Source organism: Idiotropiscis lumnitzeri, chromosome 21 (assembly GCF_059441095.1).
Source record: "Idiotropiscis lumnitzeri isolate Australia: NSW breed Sydney's pygmy pipehorse chromosome 21, RoL_Ilum_1.0, whole genome shotgun sequence".
Taxonomy (NCBI): domain Eukaryota; kingdom Metazoa; phylum Chordata; class Actinopteri; order Syngnathiformes; family Syngnathidae; genus Idiotropiscis; species Idiotropiscis lumnitzeri.
In genome coordinates, this window is record NC_142411.1 from 4,295,611 (window position 1) to 4,316,523 (window position 20,913).

At 43.8% G+C, this 20,913-nt stretch overlaps 1 protein-coding gene across 3 annotated transcripts; it reads left to right on the forward strand.

Annotated features, from left to right (window-relative positions):
- Positions 1-3,837: 3,837 nt before the first annotated feature.
- Positions 3,838-20,637, forward strand: sgk1 (serum/glucocorticoid regulated kinase 1). 3 transcript variants are annotated; one of them, XM_088285704.1, is made up of 14 exons: positions 3,838-4,043; positions 5,138-5,310; positions 5,883-6,128; positions 10,227-10,445; positions 11,425-11,488; positions 16,589-16,664; positions 17,155-17,230; positions 17,682-17,870; positions 17,954-18,085; positions 18,307-18,543; positions 18,680-18,775; positions 18,859-19,014; positions 19,096-19,185; positions 19,638-20,637. In XM_088285704.1, the coding sequence occupies exons 2-14, from the start codon at positions 5,227-5,229 to the stop codon at positions 19,803-19,805; spliced, it is 1,833 nt and encodes a 610-aa protein (XP_088141830.1). In that variant the 5' UTR covers positions 3,838-4,043; positions 5,138-5,226; the 3' UTR covers positions 19,806-20,637. The 3 variants fall into 3 exon arrangements, with proteins under 3 accessions (XP_088141830.1, XP_088141832.1, XP_088141831.1); XM_088285706.1 differs by lacking the exons at positions 3,838-4,043; positions 5,138-5,310; positions 5,883-6,128; positions 10,227-10,445; positions 11,425-11,488 and adding an exon at positions 14,653-15,012; XM_088285705.1 differs by lacking the exons at positions 3,838-4,043; positions 5,138-5,310; positions 5,883-6,128; positions 10,227-10,445; positions 11,425-11,488 and adding an exon at positions 15,104-16,504.
- Positions 20,638-20,913: the final 276 nt, after the last annotated feature.

Below are 20,913 nucleotides of genomic sequence, written 5' to 3' on the forward strand. Positions count from 1 at the left end.
TTCTTAAAAGTCATAACTGTGGATTGCCACAAAGGTGATGTGCAAGATAAAAAAGTAGCGTTAGAGCGCCGACAAGGCCCCCGCGATGAACCTGCTGAACCGAAACGTAATGAAAAAATGCCCGAAAGTTCCCCACTTGACGGCGTGACGTTGTTTTTGAAAGACGTCAAAAGATTACAAGCAAAGACTGCACAATCCTGAGCGAGCAGGTTTTGCGCTGGCACGCTTATCGCATCATCCAAACCCATCTTGAAAAGGACCATGTCAGGCTCGTACGACCGCGCTCGACTTGCAAAGTCGAACGACCCAAGTGTGTGCAAGGGAGAGACAGTTGAGTCATCATGGAAATGCCAAACAAGTCATGTAACGTAAAAGTGAGTTCCAACTTGTTGATTAAAAAGGTGCGAGGGGTGTTTTGTCACGGGGTGTCATCAGTAAAACTTGAACTTCCTGCTGCGCGTTGCCGATTGGGATTTCCGATTGATGTAAATTATTCACTAAATAATAAGCGAATGTGCAAAATTTTAGAAGATAATTGCGGTTACACACTCAATTGTGGCATTATAGCATTCAACTATTTTGAACCATTTCAATTTTTGGGCGGTTTTGGATTTTTTTATTTTATTTATTTATTTTTATATTTATTATATATTTTTTTTTAATCAAGCTTGAGTTGTCTAGCAGTTAGGTAGCGAGTCGTGCCGACAGCACGAAAATCTATCTTCCCTTTAAATAGGCCGTATGGCGTGGCCACTTTAGTGTGCCTCGTTGTGCGGCGTGAGTGTGTCCAAAGTAAAAAAAAAAAAGAAGAAACAAACCAAAACATAGTTAGAAATAATTAAAACAAGATAGGTTACACATTCAAAAATGGAGAAGAACCTAGAAACTGATCTTGTTCCACCCTGTATCTTTATTTTGTTATGATGTAAATGATTCTAAGACGTACGATGTTATTTTTTGTTTTCCTCCAAATCTCTTGACTCCACGCCTCCCTCATAAAATAAGCATTTTGGTGCAGCACAGTCGCATATTCGTGCGGCGCACTCTTCCCTCCAGGCTGGAAATAGTAACTCTCTCTCCCTCTCGTCTTTTTTTTTTTGGGTGGGGGTGATGTGTAGCCGTTAATTTCCCCACACGAGAGTCAGTGGAGCAGAGGTGCGCATGTTTGCCTAGTTACACAAACTGACAGCTTTTGTCCAGCGTGAATAAACACAAGGATGCTGTTGTTGTTTTTTTGCCAGATGAGTGATGGGCTGTTTTTTTTTTTTTTCTGTTTGTTTGTTTTTCTTTTTTTTTTTGGGGGGGGGGGGGCGGACAGGCAGGAAACAACATTAATCCAGCGTGAGAGGACCAATAATTGGCGTGTCGAGCAAACATTCTGTCTGTCTTGTTGGGAATGCGTCTGTTGCTAAACTTCATCTGACTGGAGCTGTCGTCAACTAATGAGCGCCAAGCACACATGTGAAGACACGTGCCTGCTGTGTGTGTGTGTGAGATGCGTGGGAGGCAGAAGTGCGTGTGTGTGTGTGTGTGTGTGTGTGTGTGTGTGTTTAGAGCTGGCAGTATCCCACACGTGCCTGATTCTGCTGATTTTTTTTTTTTTTTTTAGAGTTCCTGCCGCCGTTGCTCCAGTCAAACACAAAGAATATGTTCATCAAATTATCATCCACATCGCGGGACATATATTCAGTCAATAAACCATCAGCAGATGCGTTTTGATGGCGGTTAACAAATTCAGTAATTCCCAGGGCAAAAACAAATGAGCGACAAACCACTTTGAGTCATATCTCATATCAAAGGCCACAACGAGAGGTTTCTAGATCTGTAATTATTTTGTCGATATGGGCTCGTATGATGACGCAATGGCCAAAAAAGATGCCTGCAAGGTTATTGAATTTAAAAAGCACTCTACAAGTGATGTCACCAGTTGTGTGTCTGCAGCAATGAGTTTTTGTGTTTATAAGTGGGCGTGTCCATCAATATTGCATTTATTCTATATTTTTTATCAATTACAATTTTAAAAAATACATATTGCCAAATCATTATTAGTGAACAACTTTATTTTTCATGGAGAATAATCATGCAACACAATAGCATTAAAATTCTGAAGCAGATTGGAGTGATTTTTATCGTAACATTTTATCCAGATCTACCAAGGAAAGTATAACTGATACAATATATTCCAGATTATTACGATTTGTCAATAATTTAAATATCTTTGATGCTCATGCAATAATAAATAGCCTTCTTGCTCATTATGCATACCCAAAATTGCAAAAGTTCAATATTGTAATATAAATTATTATTTTTTTTTTTATGTTTACAGGCATTGCAGGGTTTTTGCCAGAGATTAAAAAAAATAATAGCCTGTGAAAGATGAGGCGAGTTTTTTCCTGAGGTTTTGTCGGGCTTACGATGAAAACAAGCCCAGTGGAGCTCATTAGCTGAGCGTAAATCACGGCCTGACCATCACACCGCTGCTTTAAAAGAGCCCCTCTTGGCTTTTTGATTAAAAGTTCTCAAACGCCTCCAACGCCCCCCCTCCACCTCTCCTTTTGCAGATTGCGTAACAATTACCAGCGGTACTGGGACGTGTGTTTAAGTAGCGCTCCGAGGTTTGTTTCGAAAGGACTGGACGCTTATGATACTTTGACTGCACCTGGATAGGAAGAGATTTATCAGCAGCGCCGCGAAGCGTTTAAGAAACAGTCCCATGAATTATTTATGCCTCGTTCATTTGGAATTCTGAGGCGCAGCGGCGTGTCTTTTGGCTCCAGATCACAGAATAATTGATGCCGTCGGTTATATTTGAGATGTGCTTTCAGCTCCGGCAAGAGAGCACGATTCCGCTCCTCTCAAAGCACTCAATCAATGGCGCTAACATGAATGCTAACAGCTAAAGTGGCTTTTTTTTTTTTTTTTTTTTTTTTTCCATTGTCAGCATGCTGACTGTTTAGCCCAAGAAGATTGTTGGTGAAGTGGCACTAAAAGAGGCCAAAATCCACATCTTAGTGGGCAAATTGTGAAAATAAGTGTTAGTTTTTTCACATTCCTCATCTTGCGTTAAATCGAGTGCCCATTCATCCCCTGCTCTGAGTCAGAGGTGTGATTGGGCCTCCGATTGGCCGTGATTACACAGAATAGTGCCGAGTCATTGTTCCCACAGCTGAGGAGAGAAGCTTCTTCCTCTTTCTTCGAGGGAAGGCAAACCTGCTGTGTCATGACTCGGCTCGATTACAACTATGCTTGTGGCTTTGCGTTATTGGAAAGCACTTACGATTAATTATGAGCTGATGAGTTGGCTACAATTTAAGAGACTTCACTTGATCTTCATCAAGTCACGTATGCGCTATTTATTTTGTTTTTACCGATCACCGGTCTATTTGCGTTTTTTTTAAATATTTTTAATTTTTTTCCCCCTGGTTACTTTTCATACTTCTAATAACTTCTCAATCAAAATCCACTAATTAAATAACCGAAATTTGTCATTCGCAGGAGATGATATGCGCAATTTAGTGCCCATCCCTGACCAAGGGGGAGCTACACCGCCGTTGCGCTTTATGACGGGTTTAAGTACGGACATTTGAGGGTAATTGCAAATGGAGGCTGGCCGGCCGCTCCAGGTTGTGAGTCAAGGGCAAATACCGAGAGTATGTGGATAGGGATGGATATTAAACGCACCGGAGCTTCCATTGAGAGAAATGAAGACTGAGGCAAGTTGGAGAGAGGGGGGGGCGGGGGCAGGATAATGAAAGTGAGGAGGAGGGGGGGGGGGGATCAAGGTGCTGATGAGAGAGAGAGAGAGCAAGAAACAGGCGTCACTGCGGAGCGCCTCCATTGATAAAGTGGCGCGGACTGCAGCAGGACGCGCTCGCCGTCATCATGCGCTCGCACTTTGTTTGTGTCCACTCTGCACAGAAAATGCCGCACCGAATTCCGAACCGCCTCAGCTCCGTCTGGCTCGCTTAAGGAAAGGCACCTGTAACTGAGACGCAACCCCTCGGATGTCAACGCATCTCAGCTGCAACCCCGTTTGAATCAAGGTAAGAAATTACTTTGAGGGATCGTTCTTCGCTCTTGTTGCTTTTCAAGGGAGGTGAGATCGCGTCGGTCGTCTTAGCTGCAGCCTCATTACCATAAGGGGATGCTGTGAGGTGTCCTGGCTGGTCCACAGAACTCCATTACGTAATCTGGGCTTGCTTGTATTGTCACTACTGCGAGCATTCAGGCGATTGCCAAGGTGCTACTTCAACTTGTTCCTGCCTGACGTTTTGGAAGCGGAGTTTTTTAGCATTTTGACGTGTCTTAACAGAGAATATTGTGTCCAAAAGATTGAGAAGACTCTCGTTAAATTAAACGAGTTTTTTATTGTTTGGTAGAGCATGGATTGGTTTCCCCAAAAGCGCTGCTTTCTGGGGGAAAAAGTAAAGAAAATGAGTTTTTTGTGGCGGTGGGTTGAATTCAAGAAACGTGACTTTGATGCTTTTGTGACACCTCAAACTATCAAGCAACAAAAACGTGACTGGGAAAAAGTGGGCGAGACATTTTTCCACGGCCACACATTGAAAATGTTGACGTATACGCTTGGATGTCACTTGAAAAAAAATCAATGGGAGTGAATGAGTTATAATTTAGAAAATAATTTTATTGAAATAATGATTCCATTTAAATTGATTGCAAAATAAAAATTGAAGCTAAATAAATCTGTCAAGAAATTTTCCTCGTTTGAGGTGAGGAATAAAATGACTTGAAAGTCATTATTCTTCTTGACGTCATCACAAAATAAACCTTTCTCTGCTTTTTGGCCACAAATGTTTTTGTTTTGTTTGTTTTTTTGTTTTTTTTTAATAAAAAATGTTCTACTGCTGATGACTAAAAAAAATAAAAAAAAAAAGCAAAAATCGAACTTTTCAGGCTTCTTAAACTGGCCGACCCAAATCAGCCGGCTCTTGAGTCGATAAACGATGCGTAAACTTGAATACAGATCTTCCTGTGAAACATTTTAAGATGCACTTACGACAACGCCGTCGCGCCTCCCTCGCTCTCTCACTCGCTCACATTTTGGTCCTTCTCCTCATCGCTCCTTCGCATCCTGCCTCCTGTCATCCGCTCCGCCTTTTCTTTTGCTTCCCACCAGCACGCCCTTCAGCTCCCCCACCACCGTCCCCGCCTCCAACGTCCGTCACCCTGGGATCTACGGAGGCAAGCGGGGCGCCAGTGTTGGCCATGAAGCTGGTGAACGGAGGAGGAGGAGAGAAGGCGGCGTTCTCCTTCAAGAAGTGCTCGGCCTTTCAGTTTGTCAAGAGGAAGGTGAGTTGGGGTGACACACACACACACACGCACGCACGCACGCACCACAAAGATGATGTCACTGCTGAGGACGAGACCCCCCACCCCCTCCCCCCGTGCCCCATCTGTGTTTTACTGCGCACCACAAGTGTCTGTTGGCTGAATAAATCAACCAACAATGACATCATCGGTTTAGAAACCGCTTCCCTACTGTTGGATGGACTCGAGTATTTTGTGCCGTAGCATCAGACGAACACGCCAAAAAAAATATATATATTATTATTATTATTCTTTAGATTTTTTCTTATTAAATTCCAATTTTCTTCTTTTTTTTTAAAAAAAAAAAATACTTGTTCTAACAGTTTTTATGCACGAATAAAATTGTGATTATTCTTCTCATTACGTTCCACCTTTATTCTTGTGTTTTTACATTTTCTTTCCAAGTTTCGTCGGAAAAATAAATCTCATTACACATTTTCATAAGATTTCTTTTTTTCCCTGTTCCTGTTCCATTTTGATAATTTCCCCCCGCCTAAAACGACAATATATACATCTATATTCTTGCGCTATATTTTGTGCGTTTGCCCATCAAGGTGCGTCGATGGATGCGTAATCCCAAAGTGAGCGTGGACAAAGCGCAGGGCAAATGTCTGCTGTACCCGTGCGCCAAATGCCCGCCAGCCGAGGAGTTGCGCTACCCCCACTCGGTGTCATCCCGCTCGCCATACTGCTGCCGCCACTACGCCGGAACGCCTTACCACGGCTGCACTTCCCAACGCTACCGTCCCGAGGCGTCCTCCGAGCCGTCGGAAAGTTTCGACAAGAGCAAAAGCTGCAAGGTGAGTGCGTCAACGCGCCAGAAAAGGACGAAATGCAAAGTTCACACCTGACAGAGAGATGCATCTGAAAATTAATTAGCATGTGGACAGAGACTACCTTAGATGTTCATGTTAATATGCTGAGTCATTTTGAATGTAGGTCACATGGATGTTTATTTTAGTCAAATAATTGACTAAAAGTGTACTCGTGTGAACAAGCACATATCAGGAATGTGCCAAGATAATGACACACAAACAACCCCCAAAAAGTGTCTAACAAATAAAATGAGGTACAATATTGGTCACCAAAAAAAAATTAATTCATACAATAAATTAATATCGCTCAATAGTTAGTCTTGTTTCTTGTTTTTTGGGACGTGAACGTACGCCCGAGAGGTGGCCTTGGCGGAGGTCGCAGCTTGACCTGTTTGCCATTGTGAAGGACACATCGTTTGAAACCGTGACCGTCTGTCTCCAGCGCCGTGGCGTATCATCGCCATTAAAACCCTCGTCAGCGGCTCACTGGCCTTGACCCCTCACCCGACCTGATGAGGCTGTCAGAGGCCAGGCCAAATGTGACTCACATTTTATGACGCCGAGAAAACCAGCATGCTGCCTTTTATGATAGGGGGGGGGGGCAAAAGTGGGTGGGTTGATTGAAGAACTGGAAGAAAAAAATAAAATCAAATAAATAAAGGTCACGGAGTAAACAATGACAGCAAGTGGAGGATATAAAAGAGGAAAGGAAATGGGAAGAAGAAGGAGGAGGAGCTGCGGCGATAAAAAGAGACGAGAAAAGCTGAGTGCGCGTTTTTATTGGAGCAGCGGGTCAAAGTGAAGCCAGCCACAATCGAAAGCATCAATCCTACTGATAAGCACGCACACTCACAAAAACACACTCACACTTCAATTCACTTATGCGACTGGCGCCCGCACTCTGATTGGCCATTCAAATCATTTTACCCCCCCCAAAAAAAAAAGTTTTTATGGATTTATTTTTTTAATGGAATCTCTCAATCGTCTGTATCATCAAAACATTTCAGCCTTGTCCTGTCCTGGTCTGTATGAATAGGATGGTGAAAGATAAGCATCTGGGGGTTGGATGCCTTGCTAAATGGCAGCAAAGCAAGCAATTGCATAATTTCAAAATTGCAATATGACCAACAGCGAGCTTCTCTCGTGCTGATGGAATCGTGAGGATGACGACCGATGACAAATCCTTCGCCCTCGCCTCACCGCGTCCCCGACGCGGACGGTCGAGCGATTCCATTTCAAGCCTCGCTGTCGCACCTCCTCGCACGTACCCCCGGCGAGCCAAGCTTACCTATTAGCAGCTGATGAGATGTTTTACCGCCGCTTTGACCTTTGCACTCCTTGGTGATGTAATCGTGTCGGCCGCATATTCCCGTAGACGGCGAGTTAATCTTTCGCTTGTCACACATCATTTTTTTTCCTCCTCCCTCTGATGCAACTTTGGTGTGTCCTACATTTGGGTGCAAAATGAGCTTTTTTCGACGACTCTCAATGGATAAACAGAGTTGATTATGCTTCATAAATTAAATACAAGGCTACTTTGTTGAAAGCAAAAATAGATGCTAAGCACATGAAATTTATGATCTTGTGAACCTCGTGACCTCGCTAACTGTTCAGTCACTGACTGAAGCTCGCTTGTTCAACAGGTTACTTGGCAAACCATTTGCGCCGTAGTCTCCTTCTCCTTTTCTTTCTGGATACAATTCTAATTGGACAAGATGATACTAATGATTGTCTTTGTGTTTTTATCATTATTTTTGTTTTATTAAAAAAAAAAGAAAAAAATTCATCCAAATCATTGTCAGAAATATAATCCAACAGAAAGAGGCAAATGGTAATGGTGGATGTTTATTTATTTATTAATTATTTTTTTTCATTATTTATTTATTTATCTTCATATTAAAAACAAAAATATGCAAATCAACACCCATATTTGTATTTTAAAATGTGAAAAAAAATGTATTTAGAATTTATACATGGATGCTTTAAAAAAAAATACTAATTTAAAAAGACCATATTTGATAAAGTATACAAAAGATAAATATAATGAATCCTCACAAATTCACCATGACTGTGTGAAAAAGGTCATAAAAACAAAGATGTCATCATATTTCAGTCATTCCAAGTCTTCCCAGGGTCACTGTGAGGAAACTGTGTGGATTTGTCTTTTTTTTTTTTTTTTTAATCTGACCTGAGAACACGCCCCCCCCCCCCCCCCCCCCCTCTCGCTTTTTATCATTCTTCATGTGGCATACGTGCACTCACGGCCAACAACGAGGCACTCTAAAGTGGAAACGCTGCATGTTTTCAGCAATTCTCTTCAAACTTGTGTTCGTAAACGAACATCATTATTCACTTGACACGGTCTGTAAGACGTGAGTACTTTTGCCAACTCTGCGCTCAACTTGGTTGCCATGGCGACACTAGGGCAAGCGAGACGTCACGCTAAGCTTCCCCACCGAGGGTAAATAGGATCTGTGTCACGAAGAGCTCACCTCTGTTTATACACTTGAACAATAGGAGGAGACGACGACACGTTGCGAGATTCCACGGGTAGCAAACGGGACGCCAAAGGCCGAGTCGAGCAAGATTTCAAACACGTCGAGACTGTGATCAAATCAATTTCGTGCCCAGCAGTATACGAGCCAAAACCTCATAAGTCACATTTCGTATTTTACTATTGGTCAGTCCAGACGTGTGGGTATTACTTTTACACATTATCGGCTAAAGCAGCCGTGGGCAAAATACGGCCCGGGGGCCACATGCGGCCCGTTAAACGTTTTAATCCGGCCCGCCGAACTTGAAAAAAAAATTATTAATTGAAATTCATGAATTAATATAAGAATTTACTACATCAAAGAACGTAAGAGCCGTTGTAAACGCACATTTCACAGACACGACAAACATGAGATAACCATGTTATCTCGAAGGGGTCGTTGAACATACATAAAGCATATCAAAGAGGTGAAGAGGAAGCCCGGTGTGGAGATGGCCTTCATATGTGTGTTATGTTTATGCTGCACACATTGTATCTCGTGTGTGTGTGTGTACACGCGCAGTGTATCTTACACTCTTGTAGTGAAAAACATGTTGTGCCCGAGGCTATAAAGCGCCAAAGAAGCAAAGATGTTTCTGATCAAAGCGGCGTGCGTGTCAGCGCAACTGAGAGCCGCCGTACTTCACATTCTGCACATTCGCTCCTCACAAAATGTTTGTTTGCATAATTTGACCTTCTCGAAACTTTTCAACTGTTCTGTCTTTCATTATTTTTTTTTTTGCACAACTTGCAGAGCAATTCCATTCAAATTTTCGAGCTTGAGTGAAAATGTGCAGAAAATAAACCAAAACATCCGAGCCGGGCTGATCACCCTTAATTTAATTTCAAAGAGAATATACAACAATAAATGGATTCATCCAATTGAATGATTGTTACGTACATACTGGAGTATTTGCGTGTTGATGTGTGTCCTTTAGGGGCGTGGCCTTGTGCGTGACATGAGCGTGTGGGCGTGGCTTGTGGCCTAGAGCCGCTCCGCCATTTGTAAGCTGAACAGCAAAGCGCTTGTGTTAACATGAAGCCCCTGCTGATAGCGGCCTTGATAAAGCTCGTTCAAATCCGAGCGCAGATCCTCTGGCTGCCAAGGACGCCATTTGAGGCGCTTATGTAAGCGCCATTCTGGGTCACTGCTGCTTCCAGCTTTTGGCTTTTTCGCTTCCCTCACATTGACCGCAAACACATCACGTTAGCAATTTGGGTGCGTGTCCGAAGCAGATCTGTCCAAACTATAGCGAAGAGGACATGTATTCTTTATCCTCTGTGAAAAAACAATGACTGCATCTCATTGAATCGCTTACAGTGATTATTATACTGCCCCCGGTGGCCATGTTGCGAACACCATTAAGATCCACAATGAATGAATCATGAATCAGAAATGTTAAACATGTGAATTATTATTGAGTGCTATTTTTGGTATGAATGCTATTTACCTTCATGTCAGCAGAGAAAACAAAATTATAAAATTAAAAATCTGTGTGTATTCATGTGACGACGCCAACATGGATGTCATTTTTTTTTTTTTTTTTTAGGTGAGGAAGTGGAAGATGTTGTCGCGCCCCCACGGCAAGGCGAAGGGCGGTGGCGACGTGCCCGACACCCACACGGGCTGTTGCCGGTCATGGGGGTCCGGCGTTCAGTCCCCGCCCCCTTTTGCAGCCAGCCCTGTCATGCTGGAGTGCGCCGTGTGCAGCGGGCCCTACGTCGGCTACGTGCTGGATGACGCCTGGCAGCCGCGACAGCGCACGCAGGCCAGTACTCCACCTCGTCCTATTCCCTTTCTGACGTCTCAAGTATTTAGCACATTAAAAGGTGAACGTGTCAGTTTGCGGTTGCGGTGACTCACCTTCTCCGAATATAAGGAATTAAGCGCCGCGCCAAAGAAACACTCTCAGAAACAGATGTCGTGCTCATCAAATTACATGGCAGCATGCAGGGGGCGGGGGTGAGGTTCAGTGGGGGGTCTCCGGCTAGTGATTTAAGGCAGCGTCGCCCCAGCAACGCAGCTTCATTAAGGCACATCAGGTAACAGGGAAAAGTGGGGCAGCAAGGCGTCTGTGTCTTTTGCCAAGTGCTGATTTAGGGTGCGGCGTTTTTTTTTTTTCACAAAGGGGCCTTCGTATTGGTGAAGAGCCAAGAATGTGTGACCCAGAACTAGTTGAGCAAGGTCTCACGTGAAAGCCACTTTGGCCAACTATGTTTTTGTAACCTCTCGCAGGAAGCACACGAAGGCAGCTAATGTTTTAATAAGCGTGGCTTTGTTTGTTTGACTCCAAAACAAAAAAAAAAACAAGCACCTCATGCCGTTACGGCCTGGTGCAAATTCAGAAATTTCTTAAAACAACTTGAGTGTTTATGAGTTTAAAATATGTGGTAGCGGTGCAATTACATTATTCTTTTTTTATTTTATTTTAAATCGCGGATTTTCACGATAAAAGTGTATTCACTCACCGATGCCCCCTACAGGTCTTGAGTGGAACTTGATCAAGCACAATTTTACGCAGGTTATACTCGAGTTACGTCGTCTATTTCATGAATTTGTTTGTTCCCTCGTTTATATGTAAGTTACTTCATTTGTAAGCTAGTTTGTCATTTGTACGTCCACATTTTTTTGGTTCATTTCTTTTTGTGGTTTTATTTTAATGAGCGGCACGGAGGATGAGCGGCGAGGTCGCCAAAGTTCTCTGTCATGTGTCCTCCATTGAGTAATGCCAAATGTTTCCCCAGCAGGCCATGGACCTTTACTATCACAACGAGTCGGAGCCAGACAGCTACTGTTGCCCCGGCGACAACGGTGAGTCAACTGTTAATAAGACGGCCGTTGTCTGCTTCTCGCCATTCATGCTGTTGCGTCGCCGCCAAGGCGGCTTTGTCATCGTCCAAGTTTGCCTTCCACTTTTTGGGCAACTTCCTGGTTGGGTTGGAATTGTTGGCAGCACGCTGGAGTGTTTATTTTATTAGGAAATGAAATGTCAAATTAGGAAACGCTCATTCTTACGTGATTGGGAAGTATTAGCGGAAAATCTAATTTCATTTTCTTGTTGCGTCCGTTTTTCAGGAACAGCAATAATGTTTCACGGTCACTTTGACCGGGGGGCATTTTTAATTATCAGGAAGTGACACTGGGTGAAACTTTTTTTTTTTTTTTTGGATCAGGATTAAATTGACCTGCTAATTTAAATCTGATTTTTTTTAATTGCCGGTTGGAGTCAACTGACAGTCTTGGACGTTTCAATTTGTGCACGTTGGCTCTCGCGTTTGTTGTTTGCTTTGCAACTCATTCAGCAAGATGCGACACGACTTTCCTTTCCTCATCCCGTTCTTATTTGGCTCCAACTGTCGATGTAATTAATGCGCTTCTTAAACCAAAATTAGTGTTGTTTTTTTTTTCCATTTTCCATTTTTTGTCTGGTTGCATATTTTCACGGCACAGTGGCAGCAACGATGTCCGCCGCTGACCTGCTGACCTTTTGATGTTGTTCACCGTCCAACGTCGGCTTCTGGCCACACACACTCACAGCGGCTCTCCTTTCTTTCCTGCGTTGCGCTTTGCACTACAGCGTTTTCGCTGTGATATTTGTGCAGCGTTTAGATTGTGTTCAACTCAACAACCCTGTGAAGTGCGAGTGAGTATTTCCTGAGAAAGGAGCTTTGAACATTTTCCTTTTTGGCGGACATGTGCAAATAGGGACGTTAATGGACTCTTCCTCTTTTTTTTTTTTTTTTTTTTTGACTAAAACGAGCCCAACAATTTTTTTGTGGCGAGCTGCCATGTCGTCATTGTTTGTTGCAGTTTTTAAATCAACAGTCAAGGCTTATAGTTTGTTCAATTATTGTTTAAGTTACTGTAATAAGGGTAACAAAAATTCTTGCAACTTGTCCATGTTATTATTTGATACATGACGATTACAAATGTTGATCCTGATTTTTTGGAACGATTACGCAAGTAGACTTGCGTGAATTGCTTTGGTGGGCCCCAAAAAAGAATGTGTCAGGCCGGATATGGCCCCCGGGCCGCGAGTCAGACACTTTTGACTTTTGACGCGGGTTAGACTCTGTCTGTAATTTGTCTGATGAGTGCTGCCTGGTGGACCTCCAAAAGGGAGGGCTGCGCCGCTGTGAGAGTGTTAACATCAAATCGACTTCTTTCTTTCCCTTTAAATGAGACGTGCTTATAGCACATTATAGTCTACACATGCCCCCCCCCCCACCCCCGCCATTTCATCCAAACGCGTTCAACAGATCCACTCCCCGTGTTTTCCTCAAGTGTGCTTGGTGATTATATGTTTTCGTGTGTGTGCACATTATGTAAGCCACTAGTGGCAATATTCGGGATGCCAGGCCTGTGTGACTCACACACTCAGGGAGGTCGATTCCTGAGAGTGCAGGAAGGGCGGCAAGGCGATGCCAGTCGGCGGATATTAGCGCTGGAGTGTAAACACCGTTACTGCGGACGCTGTTTGATCCGAGCTGTCGGGTGATGAATGTGAATGAGGCTGGAATTGTTACGTAAAAAGACCGCTCTATTCACACGCACGCACACACACACACACACGGCTTTTATTTGGACCCAAGTGGACTGTGTGTGTGCGTGTGCGTAGCAAAATAAAGTAGCTCGGACGCCATCTGTGACCCTCGTCAAATTGGTCTCCTAAGGCTCGCCTGAAGACGTGACGTTGTTAAACGGTGAGCTAAAAGTTGAAATTCGTGAAAGCCACCAAAGCTTTGAAAAGACCAAATCAAATATCTGAAAAAAAAAATCAATTGAAATGAAATGGAAAGCCACGAATCTCTAGCCGAATGTCAGCAAAGAAACTGGCTTTGTAAAGTGTATAAACCGTACATACTGTAGTATTTGTGTTTTGGATGCGTGCCTTTAAAGGACACAAGGCGGAATTCTATCTGGCTGGTGAGTCAGTGTGTGAGCATCTTGGCGTGAGTTGTGGTCAAAAGCAGCTCCTTGCAAGCGTTCTCGTTTTTTTGTTTTCGATTATGAGCTGAATTGACGTGCGTGGCATAAGTTGGTTGGCATCAAGGTGAAAAACATGTTGAGACATCCAAGTGGGCGCGTCTGTTGCTCATTGTCACGTCGCCGATTGTGCAGCCGTCTGGCGTGGGCGTGCGTGTTTGTTTAGACCTTTAGGGCAGGTCCACACAGGTGGATGATGTTCTGCCCAAAAATAAAATTTTTAAAAAAGCTCCCTTCCCAACTTGTGACAACTCATTCAACCTTTGACCTAGGGCCATGTGACATGGGACCCCATTAAATCGCAATCGGGTTCTTGTTTTTGCAGCACTGCGCATCGATGAGTGACCGCCTCTCGCTCGCTCGCAGCCTTTGTGAGGCACAACAAGGCACTCAGTCAGCGTTGCCACAATGACGCGTTGTTCAATGGGACTCTCGTCTTAACAAACCGGCTCTGTTCTTTTGCAATCCGGCTCGCTTGCTCGCTCTCTCTTTATTAGCACGGCCGGGCGGCTGTTTGCGCAAGGAGGCGTGACCGACGGCGTCGCTTGCGAGGAGGCTCGAAATTTCACAATGGGAAAACTGGCACACTTTGAATGCGGATATTTTTTATATTGGAGACAAACTGGAGGACAAAAAGCGCTGGACAAGGCACAAGCGCTGACCCACATTTACAAGTGAAATTCTGACACCTCCACTTATGCAACTAGGGCTAGGGTTTCAAATAGGGGTTTTGAATTAGGCTTAGGGTTTCAAAGTAGGGTTTTAAGATAGTTAGGGTTTTAAATTAAGCTTTTGAACTAGGGTTAGGCTTTCAAGGTAGCGTTTTGAATTAGGTTTAGAGTTTCAAAAAAGAGTTTTAAGATAGATTTGGGGTTTAAAAAAAAAAAAAGGGGGGTTGAATTAGGGTTCGGCCCTGACCATTGGTTTCAAAGTAGGGTTTTAGACTATTGTTAGGGTTTTAAAGTATGGTCTCAAACTAAGGTTAGGATTTCCAAATACAATTTTTAACTCAAGGTTCAAATTTGAAAAAGTAGGGTTACACTCTTTTAAACTTACAGTTAGTGTCAAAGTGGAGTTTTAAACTTTCGTCTTCCCAAAATTTGCGTGGGAACTTACGCCGCTTCTCTAAATTCCGACATTTTGAGGGTGCCTGAACGCCGCACTTCTCAGCTCCGCCTTCGAGACGAGAAAAGGAGCGAGGAGGAGCGAGAAAGCCCCAAAAGCTGTCAGATGAAAATCCTCCTGGCTAAGTAATGCGCGCCAGTGTGCTTTCCACCCGGAGCCCACCTTGACTGGCAGCCCACGACACCGTCACGTCTCCATGAAAGACACGACGACCGCTTGGACGTGTGAGTACGAGCCAGCCGCGTTTGAACGCAACACCCGCAGCGACGTCTTGCTTCAAACAACCGAGGGGAAAAAAAAGAGAGCCAATAATTAACTTAGGGAGGATGTATATACGTAGGTATGTGTCGGAGGGGGGGTGTTATTACGTAAGAGCAAAGCAATAACCTACTTTGGGGAAAACTCACTTGCTACATCCCCCATTATTCATATACAAAATGTAGCATTTAAAATGCCTCCCTCTCAAAAAAAGTCCTTGTGGGATGTTAATGCAAAATTTGTTTTGCTTCCGTTCTACTTTGTCAACTTAATCCCCTTTAAAGCACTTTAGTGGATATACGCTCTCAATGGCTCATTTGTCTGTTTTTTCTCTGTTGTTCCGAATTGTCACATTTACTGTTTGGAAAAGTGGACGTGGCTTTCCTGATTATGTCTGTCAGTGGGTCCACTCGAGATAAAACTAAAGCTGTTTTACATAATAATCTGTGCAGGGTTTTTTTGTTGCGTTCAACTTGTGTATGTTCAGGCCCCCCAAGTGTGTTTCCCTTCGCTCTGTACTTTTCCACTAGCGGGCGTTTTTTTTTTTTTTGCATCCGACCCCCCTCCCTTCTCTCTCCTGTTCAGTCTCTCACTTTTCTTTTTCTGTCAACCTGCGTCTTTTCGTCACTTATAATTAAAATGAATTCTCAATTTGCTCACGCTTCATACCTTTTACGAATATTGTCGGCAACGCTAACCACCCGCGTCACAATCATACCCCAAAAACGTAACAATCGCTCTTAAACGACAACAAAGCATAAAATGATCACTTTAGTTACAGGTTGAGCAAAGTTGGAAAGAGGGGGTAAATCGAACCGAATCTGCACTGATATGTAACGAAGTCATCCTTTACCCACGATTCATAAGTTTATTAAATGCTTGTGAGATTGTTTAATATTTGATGCAAAATTAGAACCCAAAAGTTAACATTCGAAGATAAAATAATTTCTTTTTGAAGCAAGCAACATTGTTTACATTTTTTTTATTTCAACACCGAAGCGCTTGTTGCATTAACGGACACATCTGGAATTTATTTGAACTTAAACTTGAACTAACTCATTTCACAGCCAGGCGTGCTCTCAACGTCACGCGAGCTTCAAGTTCCGACGTGAGTTATTGCGTAAAAAGTGCAAATAGAACGTGAAAGCAACACAATAATTTTTTGTTATTTGACGCAAGTGACGCGCTTGAGAGCATTGACGTCTCTGATTGGTCCATGCCCGGCCCGACTCATCCAATCAAAGCGGAGATCTTGTCGCTTTGAGCCACGCCCACCCGGAAACGCCTCCCTTTGGCATCGTCATAAAAGCAGAGGCAAACTTGAAAGCTGTCAGAGTTGCATATTTCTGTCTGTCCGGCTTTCCTTCTTTGGCCTCGCCAACATGACGATCAAAAGTGCGACAGGACAGCCCGACATGACTTATTCCAAGACCAAAGGGCTCGTGGCTTTAGTCTGCGGTACGGAGCGGGATCGCGATGGCTGCGTGGTGTTTTGTTGGCCCGACGGATTAATGCAAGCGTGACTTTTGACTTTTCTTACAGCTTTCATGAAACAGCGAAGGATGGGACTGAACGACTTCATTCAAAGGCTCGCCACCAACGCTTACACCTGCAAACAGTCAGTACGCCTCTCATCTCAAAATTTGACATTTTTATATTGCCATTACTATGTACTAAAATATTATATATTTATATGTATTTTGTGCAATAAGTCCAGAGGTGCATGACATCCTCTACTTCAAATAATTACACAATAGGAGGGATATTTATTTCAATAGTAAAAAATGGCATTATTGTTATCGGGAAAAAATGCAAGTACAATATTGGACAAAAGTATACTGGCTCGTTTTTGTATTTAATACATATTCTTTTAGCCCTGAGGTGTAGTCAAGAAACTTTTTAAAAATTAAAAATCCAAATAACGCAAATATAAATAATTTGATTTTTTGTATTTGTTTATTTGAATCCTTTGAATTTGATTTTGTCATCAAATACAAAACAGTTTAAAATAAAACTATTCACAATTATTCTGTTTATAATCAAAACAAAATATTTTATCAAGAAACAGTTGCTGATTTTTTTTTTTTTCAAAATTGCTTTTGTTTTAGTGTGGAGGTGCAGTCCATCCTGAACCTGAGTCCTCCTCAAGATGCTGAGTTGATGAACACCAACCCTTCCCCTCCTGTGAGTCTCGTCACACTTCAATTATCTCTTACTTGCCGTAACATTTGGTACACTTGCAAGCAAAGCAGGCTTTTTCATTGCGCGACTGCTTTTAAGGTTTCAAATATTTTTTTTCAACATTATGTAGTCTGATAAGGAGCAGATTACAATACTTCGCATTATCCTTACTGAGTCAGCTGTAGAATTTTTTTCATGGCCATAAATGCACTCTGCCTGTATTATACTGCCCCCAAGTGGCCAAAGTGCGCACATCAGAAGCAGCAGAATGCACTTGAAGCTAAAACGGCTTACTTCTTTGCCTTACAGGGTATTTAAATTGGTTTCTACTGTGTTTTTATTTAGTGTTGTTTTTCTTTTAAAAAAAAAAAAGATGTTATTTTTTTGGGGGTGGTCATTTGGCTGGTTGAACCCCTTCAGTGTAGCTAACGCATGCCGCATTGCTTTAAAACAGCCCAGCCCGACGCAACAGATCAACCTGGGCCCCTCGTCCAACCCGTCGGCCAAGCCCAACGACTTCCACTTCCTCAAAGTGATCGGCAAGGGCAGCTTCGGCAAAGTGCTGCTGGCCCGCCACCGCCAAGACGACCGCTTCTACGCCGTCAAGGTGCTGCAGAAGAAGGCCATCCTCAAGAAAAAGGAGGTAAGATGCGTCTCATCAGAAATGATGTCAATGTATCCCCGCGTGTAGTCGTCTCACGTTTTACATCGTGCGCGGCCGCTCAGGAGAAGCACATCATGTCGGAGAGGAACGTGCTGCTGAAAAACGTCAAGCATCCTTTCCTGGTGGGCCTGCACTACTCCTTCCAGACGGCCGACAAGCTCTACTTCGTCCTCGACTACATCAACGGAGGAGAGGTGAGTCACGTGACGCGCCAAAGGAACTCCCACCAGGCCTGCGTCTTTAAGAGAAAGTCAGGAAGGAATACATGCCGCCCGTCTCCACAATTAGCACGTCGTCCAGCTGTTAATTTTCCTGCCATTGTCGGACAAGCAGAGGAGAAACGAAAATTTCAAAGTGTGAAATTGCAGGATTTCTAATAATGACATTTTTTTTTGTTGTTGTTGCTGTTGTGCAGCTGTTCTACCACCTGCAGCGCGAGCGCTGCTTCCTGGAGCCGCGCGCTCGCTTCTACGCCGCCGAGATCGCCAGCGCGCTGGGCTACCTGCACTCGCTCAACATCGTCTACCGCGACCTCAAGCCCGAGAACATTCTGCTTGACTCGCAAGGCCACGTCGTCCTCACCGACTTCGGCCTCTGCAAGGAGAACATCGAACCCAACGGCACCACCTCCACCTTTTGCGGCACGCCGGAGGTAACACAAAACAAAAACATGTCGGAAGTGTCGCATGCAACAATTTGACTGCCTCAAAAGTCAAAGTTAGCAAACCTTCTAAGAACAACTGGAATGTAGTCACTGCCTAACCTTGCGTTTGCTCGTCTTGGGCCAGTATTTAGCTCCCGAGGTTCTCCACAAGCAACCGTACGACCGCACGGTGGACTGGTGGTGCTTAGGAGCCGTCCTGTACGAGATGCTCTACGGCTTGGTGAGGCTCGCCTCCTCCGCCCTTTTTGCGTGTTAGCATACGACGCGACGCTAACCGGCCTTTTTGCCCGCGTGACCTCGCAGCCTCCCTTCTACAGCCGCAACACGGCCGAGATGTACGACAACATCTTGAACAAGCCTCTGCAGCTCAAGCCCAACATCTCCAACGCCGCCCGCCACCTCCTGGAGGGGCTCCTGCAGAAAGACCGAACCAAGCGGCTGGGCGGCGCCGACGACTTTGTGAGTTCCGCTCGTCTTGCTCCATCGAGGATTTGCCGTTGCTGGCTTTTGCTGACTGATGGTGAATTTTTGTCGTCTCAGATGGAAATTAAGAACCACATGTTCTTCTCACCTATCAACTGGGACGAGCTCAACGCCAAGAAGATCACGCCGCCTTTCAACCCCAACGTGGTAAGCAGAGGTTGTTTTCTCAGCGCTCACCACGCCCACCGTTGGAACCGTATTTGGATTCCATGAGGGTGAATCAAAAATATAAAAATGAAGCTTTTTTCCTAAATCTAAAATCTAAAACTTTAATTCTGATTGTGAAAGCAGATTGCCATGGCATCACACAGAGGCTGTCATCTGAAATGTAAAATTGAAGCACAGAACTCAATAGCAATGGTGCCATCTAGTGGCTGTAAAAAAGAATTACTCTTAGTAACGTATATGAAAGGCCAACATAATCTACTGAGCATGGAGACATAAATGATATGTTGGGTGACTTTAAAATAAGCAAATAGCGAATTTTTTTTTCCCCGGGTATATTACTCACGGAAAACAACTTCACCTCATCTGGATGTTGACAATTTTGTTCCTGGCGAGCGAGCGACTAATCCTCGGGGTTGTGTTCTCTCTTCCAGACGGGCCCCAACGACCTGCGGCACTTTGACCCCGAGTTCACGGACGAGCCGGTTCCCAACTCCATCGGCTGCTCCCCCGACAGCGCTCTGGTGACGGCCAGCATCAAAGAGGCGGCCGAGGCTTTCGTGGGCTTCTCTTACGCACCCTCCATGGACTCGTACCTATAGGGACAAAACCGCTCGCTGTCGCTTGGCAACAAACTGCTGTGTGTAAATATTCCACCAATGGACGTACAAATGGTTTGCGACCAAGTCGCCGAGCACACGTTTGCTCATCCATGTAGCCATTGTTCTCTTTTCTCCACATTCCTTTTTTTTTTTTTTTAATGTCGTGGGACGAAAAAGGGAGCAAGCGAATGTTACAGAAGTGGCCGTTAGTCGTCAAAGGTGCCTTTTTTTTTTCCGAGGGGGTGGTTAGTGTTTGCCCCCCCCCCCTTCTTCAAAATGGCTGTCAAGGCAACTGATCATTTTGCACGCAGAAAGGGTGCAAAAGAGTAACTTGCTGCTATATTGTCGCAAAGTGCGAGCACAGCACCCCCTATCTGTTGTATTGTTGCTTTTTTTTTTTTCTTTTAGCCTGGTGAACAAATCCAAGCATTTGATATCCTTGACCAGGCCATGTACTTGTACGCTTTTTCCTCACTAGGTAGAAAATTCAGTCTTACTAGTAACATTCTTCCAGTACATAGTGCCAAATGTGCATTTATTTGGGAATTCTTGAACTAGTACACACTCTCATTGGTAAGACTATTTTTTTTCTCTAAAATGACCGTCTTCCAAGTTACCCTTTTCCACAGCGAAAGGCCTACTAGTATGCCCTTAAACCTTACCAATAATGTGCTAACTAGTAGCAATGGTTTTGACACTACTAGCCTCCAAGTAGCACAAACATGCCCACAAGTAATTTTGTCTTCAAGTGCGCAGATATTTACAGTAGCGGGGAAAAATTGGACTAGTAAGCTAGACATTATACTTGTGAAGATGGAATGTACTAGTACATGGAACTGATTTTTTTATATTTAGCGCTAGAAAACAGTGTCCTGAGGAATGTCTTACTTTTCTTAGCGCAGCAGACATTCTTTTATGTTGTTGAACACTATTTAAGTTTGTATATTTCCAGTCAAGTGAGTTGTAATGTACATAGAAGAGAAGATTTAAAGAAGAAATACGTACTTGTATTGTGTATAACATTGATTCCTGTTAAAAGTTTTGGTGATGTACCCATTACTGGTTTGCAATAAAATTTGAACTTGAGGACTACAATCCTATGGAGGAA

What these genes read in the sequence shown, in the direction of transcription:
- sgk1 (XM_088285704.1), top strand. Translation starts at nt 5,227, where the DNA reads ATGAAGCTGGTGAACGGAGGAGGAGGAGAGAAGGCGGCGTTCTCCTTC. An exon ending in ACAAGAGCAAAAGCTGCAAG is followed by an intron (nt 6,129 to 10,226) that starts GTGAGTGCGTCA and finishes TTTTTTTTTTAG; the next exon opens with GTGAGGAAGTGGAAGATGTT. An exon ending in TGGGCGGCGCCGACGACTTT is followed by an intron (nt 19,015 to 19,095) that starts GTGAGTTCCGCT and finishes TTGTCGTCTCAG; the next exon opens with ATGGAAATTAAGAACCACAT.